This window comes from Pyxicephalus adspersus, chromosome 1 (genome assembly GCF_032062135.1).
Source record: "Pyxicephalus adspersus chromosome 1, UCB_Pads_2.0, whole genome shotgun sequence".
Classification (NCBI taxonomy): domain Eukaryota; kingdom Metazoa; phylum Chordata; class Amphibia; order Anura; family Pyxicephalidae; genus Pyxicephalus; species Pyxicephalus adspersus.
Window position 1 is genome coordinate 61449898 of NC_092858.1, and position 9703 is coordinate 61459600.

Genomic DNA, 9703 nt, shown 5'->3' on the forward strand with positions numbered 1-9703 from the left:
CACCTACACTTTTGCATTATTTTAAGTCAGACTGAACAGACAGACTTATTTTGATGGATAATAAATTAAGATTTGATCATCAATTGTGATGAATTCTCAGTATCTTGTCTACCATCAAGAGGACAATAACACAGCAGGAAATTTTCTGTAGAAGCATTGCCCATTTCTTTACTTTTGTGTGAAGAAAGAATCAAAGTATCCAGTGTGTATTACTGCCATCATCTGCCAAGTATTACAGCAGGTCTGTACCTCCAGTGACTCCTCCAAGGATAGGCAAATATCTTTGTTCTTTTGATCTTGGAAAAATCCCTTTTTTTTACCTGTGGGCAGCATAAACGTGTTTAGATAATAAGCAAATATGGCTGTCAATTTTACATAATGTGTACAACTACGAGCTATGTATAAAAATGTGTTTTTTCTAAGATCCACAATATAGTTTACGTTTGATATCTTTTGCATGTTCACATATGTCTATAGGAATCAGCAGTTGTAAGTGCAGAAAATGAAGAAAATATTTGTGCTTTTTGAGATTCCAATGTTCTCCGATTTTTTTAAACTGGGTGGGATTGAGCTGTGGTGTTTGGCCTCCCCTGTATTGTGACCCGACTTTTCAGTAACCACCCAAAAACAGCTGGGTAGTTGTTGAAAAGTCCCGGGTGGTGCACCCAGTTTTAGGGGGCCAGGGAGAACACTAGATTTAGAGAGAGTGCAAGCATACCTGTGGATGGGGAAAAAACTCCTATAGGTGTACTTGTTGATACTTTGCTCAAAAAGATAATGGATCAGTTGGTATACACTTATCCTGCACTGTTTTATCTTGGGGCATTGCCACCAATGTGATAGAATGAGACAACTGACACACAGCCTCGAAACCAAAGGTTGGAAGCACCAGGCGGAAACTTGGCTAGCCACAGTGGCACCATATACCATATATACATAGTGGAGGAGGGCTGTATAATTGGCTTAGGTAAAAGATGTATGCATGGAGTCATATGCTGTCATTTCCTGAACCTGCTGCCATTAAGCTTCATCTAGATCGGATGACGTAGATTGGAAAAAAAATTGCAGATCTTGCTGCGCATGCGTGAGATCATCAATTTGTTTTCTATTGATGAAAGAGCTCCTTCTGTGCATGTCTGAGATGCTCGGGCATGCGCAGAAGGAGCAGCCAGGCTCTGCTGCACCCTTTTTCTTTTTTTTTTTTTTTAAAAAAGGTGTTGCACTTAAAAAAAAACACAACATTTTTACTTTAAGTTTTTTACTTTTCAGTTTAGCAATAAAGGATTAATCACCTATCATGTTATTGTTGGCAGCTCAGGCAGTGTCTGTCTGTAAGGATTTTGCTTCACTTCTGTGCAGGGGATGCAATCGGAAATTAAAAGAACATCTCCACAAAGTGTGGGGTATTGCCACCACAGAGGGCTGTTACCCAAATGTTTGTCACCAGAACAAACAGAGGAAAAATCAACCTCAAAGTTCACTAAATAGGAGCTAATCGAAACTTTAGATTAAAATATATCTTTTAGGGGTATAGGTAAAACTTATTTCCCTTTTCTACTTAAATTTGTTTACTATTGTGACTTCTGTGTAATTGACGATTTGCAGAATGAGTGGCAAGAACGTTGTTTTAAAAGGCAATAAAATGAGAAATGTACAAGCATTTGAACTGCTGTCACAAACTTTCAGACAAATTGACAGGGGAATAAGTCATAATATACCCCTATAGAGGGTTTGTAATTTTTGAGAATTGAGGTTGTTTTAACTCATTTACTGTTTGTTAAAAATAGTTAATGTTCTGCCATTAGGGACTTTAATAATTTAATTGCTCTCTAACGACAGTACTTTAAATATACATATAACTTGCACATCCAAGCAAAATCTTTGGGTTAAAGGGCAATAGGTAGTACAAACATTTAAACTATTTAAGCCACATTATATTGTTGAAGGTGTAGACCATTTATATATTTGTTTTACACATAGTACAAATACATTTAGCATGTTGGGGAAATACTGCACAGTGAATTACTTCTATTCTACTGCAAACTTTGATTTTATAAAGATGCATTATGTGACTCCTAAGGTTACTACAAAAATGGGGGCATTGTCCTTGTAAACCTTGATTTTCAAACCTACATTAGATGACTAATATTATCCCTGCTCTTACTGCCTCTGTTTATTTGCTAATAAGTGTTTGTGTTTTCCCCACAGAATTGTTACCATGGGGCTGGGATTTCTCGTGATACCGTTTCTTCCTGCCAGTAATTTATTTTTCAGAGTTGGATTTGCTGTTGCTGAACGGGTTCTTTATCTGCCTAGTGTTGGTTACTGTATGTTGCTAACATATGGCTATAGTAGAATCTGTAGACAATATAATAAAAAGGTAGGTATTCACATGTCATAATATATCAGGGTCAAAGTTTGAATATCTTTGGCTAAAGTCAGTTTATGTAAATGCAAAGCACAAGCAGAAAGTTTAAAATCATTAGTAACTCATGAGTAATCTCAGATTTACCTTTCATAAAGAGAAATTCATTTTTCTAATACCACATAAAAACAAACTTATCTTCTTAGCTGGCTCACCAGCAGTTTGCTGTCATTTTGATTAACATTGATCTGATCAGAATGCTGTTCTGTCAGATTTGTTAAAATTGAAGCAAAATTTGGAAAATGTCATTGTTACTCATTTGGTAATGCTTATTTCTCATCAGAAACTTGTGACTCTGACTGTATTGGGACTTTTGGCCACCAACATAATGCGATGTGTCCAGAGAAGTAACCAGTGGAAATCCGAGGAACTTCTCTTTCAAAGTGCCCTTTTTGTTTGTCCACTAAATGCTAAAGTAAGTATACTGACTGTTATATAATGCAATATATTTTTACCCTGGTTTGTGACTTTGTAAGCTTCTGGTAACTATTTCCATGTATCTTTAAAATCTTTGGATTTACTTAAAGAATTATTTTGCTTCTAAGAAATAGCAGTTGTTTAGGGACTTTTTAGCAAAGCAAAGATGTTCTGCAAAGGGCCTTCACTTCTTTATTAATATGTGTGTGTGCTTGTTTATACAATTTGTGTTTTCAGTCATGAGGAAAAGAAAGTTCAATTCTTAGGTTTTATGCATCCGGACAAATACCCCATGGTTTTATAGTTTGTAGAAAGCATCTTTAGCAGCAATAACTTGAGGTAAACAGATTCTGTATGACTTTCCCATTCTCTGACATCATTTTGGAGGAATTTTGTCCTACTCTGTAATAAACAATAAACCGCAAGGATAATACAATTTTAGAATAACGTCTTCTAAGTTCCTTCCAATAACGCATTAGAGTTAGAAAAGCCAATTCAATAACTTTTTGTATTTTTTATCCTTGCTGTTTATTGTCAGGAATTTTTTGTGCACCAAATTTTGGATAATAAAATTGCTGTCCTCATCGTGTGGATCCTATATCGTATTGATTTATTATCTCTACCCATTCATCTGAAGATTTGCAAAACACATTGAGAAGTGGGAGTAATATTCTGTCATGGAAAATATTATATGTTTGACAAGAATTTGCTATCATCTCAGCTACTTTTGTACAATAACTTCCAGTCAAAGCAATAAATGAGACTCTGTTTTGTTATCTTTGTTTTAATGTTTTTGTTTTTCATACGCTTAATTCTTAATTCTTTTTAAGTGTTGATGGTGGTGGGGAATTCATTTTTCACTTTTCTTCTGCAGTTTGACTTAGTCTTAAATTATTATTAAGACTGTGTCGTGTGTCATATGAGGATGTATTTATCTAATTTTATAACCTGCTAACATTCAGTTAGTTTTATTATGCCCTGATACTCAAAATCTTAGAATTGAACATGGTCTCATGATTTCAGTGCATGCAAATATTCATTGCAGGCCTAATTAAATGGCTATGATATAACAATTTAGTATTATTTATCATCCTGCCTGCAGAGTGCTAGTGGTGGGATTTTCAGAATTGTTTAGTGTGCAGCCATGTGTGTAAATCTGGGCTGTAGTGTAAACTGATTTTCCAGGAGCTGATGCAGCCTTAGACATAGGCCGCTTTTTTTTTAGCTGATGTGAGGTCTCCTTCTTGCTGTAGACACATACTAGCTGTACCAGAGATGAAATGTATATACATTCCAACACCCAACCTAGCTAGTATTAAATCATGCAATCCATACCATGGGAAATATTCACAACCTGCTGAGATGCAAGGAACTCTGCAACAGGCTAACCACTGGACGTGATTATAGTCAGAAGGCACAGTTTGCTGCCCAGCAGGAAAAACTCCCATAAACCACAGAGGCTGTGGGGATTTTGTTTTATGAAATAGCCAAACTGAGGGAGAGCATCCAGCTTTGGGCTTAGAAGAAGGGTACTATATAGGTGAATACTGTGGTTAAACAAGTCATGCTATTCTCAAGAGAGACAAGCACTGGCAGCATAGACAACCAGTTTAAGACACATTTAGTTTGATTGTATCTACATAATTCTAGCAGCTACAAAAGAGGGACAGATAACAAAGGAGCACTGTACACAGCACCATTCTGTTCTGTAGAGAGGGAAGGAGGGAGGGCAGACTAGCGGCACCTGCTGTGCTCATCCCCATTGGCTTGTACAGCAGTCCTTCAAGGATCTGACTGGACAGATCTATAAACGTTATTGGTTGAGCACTGTACACATTTCAGATTCCCGCACAAGATGGATAAGAATCATCTGACGTTTCTACATAGCCTTATCCTGAAAGATTGCTTTTGAAATTTGATCCTAGATATGAGTGAGCCTTGTTACTAGAAAAAAAAAATGAACAGCGTTATTCCAGGGTAAACATCCATAAACATCCTTTTTTTTTTTTTGTAGCTTTGTTCAACTTGTGAGGGGCATGACCGTGCAAAACCAAAACAATGGCACGTAAATGGGTTTTATATATTTATTTTACTAAACCTAGCTCAGAGAAGACTGACATTTATTGTGAACAAAGAAAGGGATAATTAGTTGCCAACAGAATTTTCCATAACCATTAATGTTTTAAGATTGAAACAGTGTTTTTATTTGTAATCTTCTGGTCATAGAGTGTTCCTGGTTTGCTCATCTGAAGCTTTGAAGCTCTTTCAAATATCCTGTCCATTAGTGCTAAGGGTGCTTCGCAGGAGCCCTCTCAAGCACATTAGTGATCAGTCTGTTGCATTTTTGGTTATTGAGCATGGATTATTTACTGGTTTGTTTGTGTCAATGCAAGCAACATTTGATTTAAAAACTTCAAAGTATGATCATAACAAAGTTGGTATTGAAAACCTGTATAATTATTGTATTACATGTCTGACAATTATGGCACTTTATTTCAAAAAAAATATTAAAATGAAGTATGTTTTATAATTTGCAGGTGCACTACAATGTGGGTAAAAATTTAGCAGACCGCGGGCATCAAACAGATGCCATTAAATTCTACAGAGAGGCTGTAAGGTAGTTTTGTAATATTACTTTTTAACAAGGATGAATATTAATATGGAATATTTGTATAATACCATTCAAATATTGTTTTATACTTTTCTCAGCTTCACCTGTTATTACTAAATTTTACTTTTGTGACATCGAATAAAGCTATAAACCTGTTAAATGCAAATAAAACTGAATATAGTCACCCAAGTTTCTTAACATAACTCAGAATTAGATTGGGACAATAATGTAATATGCCAGTTTTGTGCAGCAGTAAACTAACAAATTTCCTAAACATCTCATTGACCTTAGACTACATTAATGACATATGTTTATGGTAGGGACATTAGATTGTGAGCTCCTTTGAGGGACAGTTAGTGACATAACTGTCGACTTTGTACAGCGCTGCGTAATATGATGGCGCTATATAAATACTGTGTAATAATAATAATAATACTTGTGATGGGTTGCCTCAGTGGCCATTCAAAGTGTGGAAGAGGTCACACTAAACAAAACTGGAATTAGTTTGTCTTAACACTGGAAGCATGCTTACTAGGGGGTGGAGCAGAGGGGTGATGTAGTGTGCAGCAGGAAAGTCACCAGGTTGTATTGCTTCTTTGTAGATTTAAAAAGCCACCATGATCATGTGGCGTGTAGTAAGGTTGTGTAAGTCACTAGAGTTGCTGAGCATATTTACAGATGTTGATTAGGTAGAACAGTGCACATATATGTGTTTTTAGCTCCAGTGATTAAAAGCATTCTTTTTTCTCTGCATCACAGATGTACATTTACCTGAATCTGACAGCCAATGCCTTTCACAATATTTACACCCCGTGTATAAAATCTTCCACAAAGCTGCCTTTGCCTAACCAGTGGGTCCCTTTACTTTTCTAAAGTGCATATGGAAAAGCCCCATAGAAGACCCAATTTATAACATAATATATGTTGATATATAGGGCCCTAAAATGATTAGTTTCTATACATTTGTAAGATTCTTACCTACTTTACTTCATCACTTCATTTGCAACACAGAAAACATCGCATACAACAGGAAAGCTCCCAAGACATCATGGATGTGAGCTTTTTACTTGCTTAAGCATGGTTATCTGATAGGCTAAAGAGGAATGGCAGCATTTAGGGGGACTATTAATTAAATCAGTAAATGTGATTTTCACCAAACATTCTCTAGTGGTGAATAAAAGACTTACCGCTTAAAACACATTCAGTTGGTAGATTCACCTGGAGAGAATGTTTGCTAAATGTCTGACTGATGCCACCTTGTCAAACACTATGGTGCCAGTTTGATCCATTTATTTCTGTTTCATTTATTAACTAAACAAGGACTGATCCATCGCTTGAAAAGGAACATCATTCACATGGAATAGTAATTCTAGATTTGCCATAGAACTGAAATACATTTTATAAAATAAGATTAAGCATACAATTACCTTATTTTCTTTATGAAAGGGACATTGTGTCTGTTGAACCACCCATTAGTAACCATAATAACATAGCAAATATATTTGAAACTTTTAGATTAAACCCAAAGTATGTACATGCAATGAACAATCTTGGAAACATTCTAAAAGAGAAAGAAGAACTCCATGAGGCAGAGCAACTGTTGACACGAGCTGTCTCCATCCAGTAAGTAACTAGGTTGAAATTAATGGCAAATGTATTTTTATTCATGTTGCTGGCCATATTCACTGTATGACTTTTTTAATTATAGGCCAGATTTTTCAGCTGCATGGATGAATTTAGGCATTGTGCAGAACAGCCTTAAACAGTTTGAAGAAGCTGAAAAAAGCTATTTAACTGCTATCAAATACAGAAAAAAATATCCAGACTGTTACTACAACCTGGGGCGACTGGTAAGTGTCCTGGTTTTCAAAAAAATTGTTCATGTTATTTTTTGACATGTTTTCTAAAAAACAAAAATGTGAATGTTTCATTTTCCTTATGTATTTGCCTTTTTGTGCGTTTCTTCATGGAAGCCGCTTATTCCTACAGTGCACGGATAGCATGTGTATTTTATATACAATTTTTGAAAACTGATTGTAGGGATAATATTTATTATTATACAGTACATGTGCCTATATAAACCACATTTGTACAACACTTCATGGGTATTGCTGTACATACCAGAGTGAGAGACATAATTGAAGGTTCCTTAATTTTGTGTAACTCTAAACCAATGAGCTGTAGGGGCATTTGCTGTCGGTTGATTTTGCAGTTTTTTCCCAACATTTTTACCGGACTTTAAATAACCCCATATGGAATAAATAGGGATTGTATTTTTGGGTGCACTAAAATTCTTTTTAATGTCTTTTTACTAAAAATATACATTTTATAAACAATTTGCATAAGCATAGTGTACCAGCTACTTACTAAGCCTGTAACTACTAAAATTTTAAGTAGGTGTGCGGAGGAAAAGGAAGGGGAAAAAATCGCTTTAGCAGTGAAAGAGTTAAAGCATTGGTATAGTTGACCTTTAGAGGCAAATCCTTAACAAGTTAGGCTGTTTTATGATTCAATAAATTCCAAGTGACCATTTCAAATCTCCATTTTGACTGAGATAAGCAGTCATTGCAACAGGTGTTTTACTGGAATTTTGCATAACATATTTATTATAAAATTTGGCTTGATCCTGCCCAAACATGATGTTGAGGTGTAGCTTTTTAAGGGTGCCATTAGCAGGCAATAACAAACACTTTTGACTTGATCCTAAAATTCTAACAAGATCTCCATAGTTCTCCTAGGCAATCCGTTCCGCTCCTCAGAGAGAGGTGTCCTCTTATCCAAGGCCTACATCAGATAAAATCAGAATTTATTATTTATTTTGTAATCAGAATCTTTCATGCATGGATGCCTTTAGAATACAAACCAGCTGTACGAGATGTCAGAAAAAAAGGTTTATTTCTATCTTTTTTTCTTATTTACAACTGAAATGTTACTTGTGAACAACTTTTCTACTCTAATTTTAGCAATGTGCCATACTGCTGTGTATTGCAACCGAGACAGCTAAAATGAAAACACATTTCTGGAAGCCTCCATCTTTGTAATAATCTGTGCACAATGCTCAATAGCTGGGATAGAAATTCTCCCCTTTGATGTAATGCAATCCACAGCCTATTCTTCTGTTTACTATTGAAAATGGTTAATAAAGAAAGGTGTTACAATCGGAAGAGGAAGTTTAGATTGAAAAGGATTAATTCTCCCAATTAAAACATTCCAGTGCCTTGTTAATTTTTACACAACACAGCTGAACTTTTAATATCTTGACTATTTTAAGTTCAATGTCTAGAACCCAAGATTACTATTTAATCATATTAAAAAATCTAGTGGTTTGTACAACTGTGCCAACTAAGGATTTTTAATACAGGAGTTGTATAATTACTGAAGATCAAAGTTCAATGTTCAAATCCTTAACTGCTTTGTAAAAAATTATTTTTATAAAGTGACAGCTTTGTGGATAATCGTTTTACATCTGTCTGCGGGTTGAAACCCAATACAAAAGACACTATCTATGAACTTTCATAGCAAAAGGAGTACAGAAACAAAAGTAGTGAATAAACACCCTGATGTAACTCCTATTTAACAGAGTGACTGTAATAGTAGTAAGAAAGAAGCCACTTTATTAAAGCCTTTTAAAGCTTCAGTTTGCTTTACGTAATGCCTTACAGTAAAGTGAACATTCTTTTTATCAAGCCAGTGTGATATCTTGTGGATTCCATCAGAAAATATTCCCCAATCTATTTCTCTGCTTTCCTCCTCAGTGTCCCTCCCTCCCATTTCTGAGCTCTCTCTAAAATGTTAAATACTTTGAGGCTGCTTATCTAAAGATGAGAATGCTCACTCAAAAAATTTGTGAGTATTCATTTTGAATATGTAATTATTTGCAGACTAAATATTTAAACTGGAAATTTTTCATACATTTGGGTAATTTAGGTGAATATTTACATCATTTATTGTGTGTACATTTGTAAATCCTTAAAGCAGAACTAAACTGGAAAAAAAATCACACCTTTAATTCCGCAGATCCTTTGATCCTGCAGGAGATGGGTCATCGATGGGTCATCGATTGGGTCCCACAGCGATCAAGAAAGCAGGGGAGAGGGTTCACCCCTGTTTTTTTTTACTTTTCATACATGGGTTGTCCACCCTTTTTTGTAAAGTAAAAATTTTGTTGATAGGTTCGCTTTAAATGATTGTTCAAACTGGCATTGTGTTAACCACTCCCCAGCATCCAGTCATAGGTGATTTTTTTTTTT

General features: G+C 35.4%; 1 protein-coding gene across 4 annotated transcripts in view; it reads left to right on the top strand.

Moving 5' to 3' along the window:
• Positions 1-9703, top strand: part of TMTC4 (transmembrane O-mannosyltransferase targeting cadherins 4) — a 36358-nt gene that overhangs the window by 19557 nt on the left and 7098 nt on the right. For all 4 annotated transcript variants that reach the window (XM_072411591.1, XM_072411600.1, XM_072411608.1 and 1 more), the window contains 5 exons: positions 2209-2380; positions 2709-2840; positions 5380-5459; positions 6969-7076; positions 7162-7303. In XM_072411591.1, the coding sequence (XP_072267692.1) occupies positions 2209-2380; positions 2709-2840; positions 5380-5459; positions 6969-7076; positions 7162-7303 (634 nt within the window). The remainder of the gene's footprint in view (positions 1-2208; positions 2381-2708; positions 2841-5379; positions 5460-6968; positions 7077-7161; positions 7304-9703) is intronic.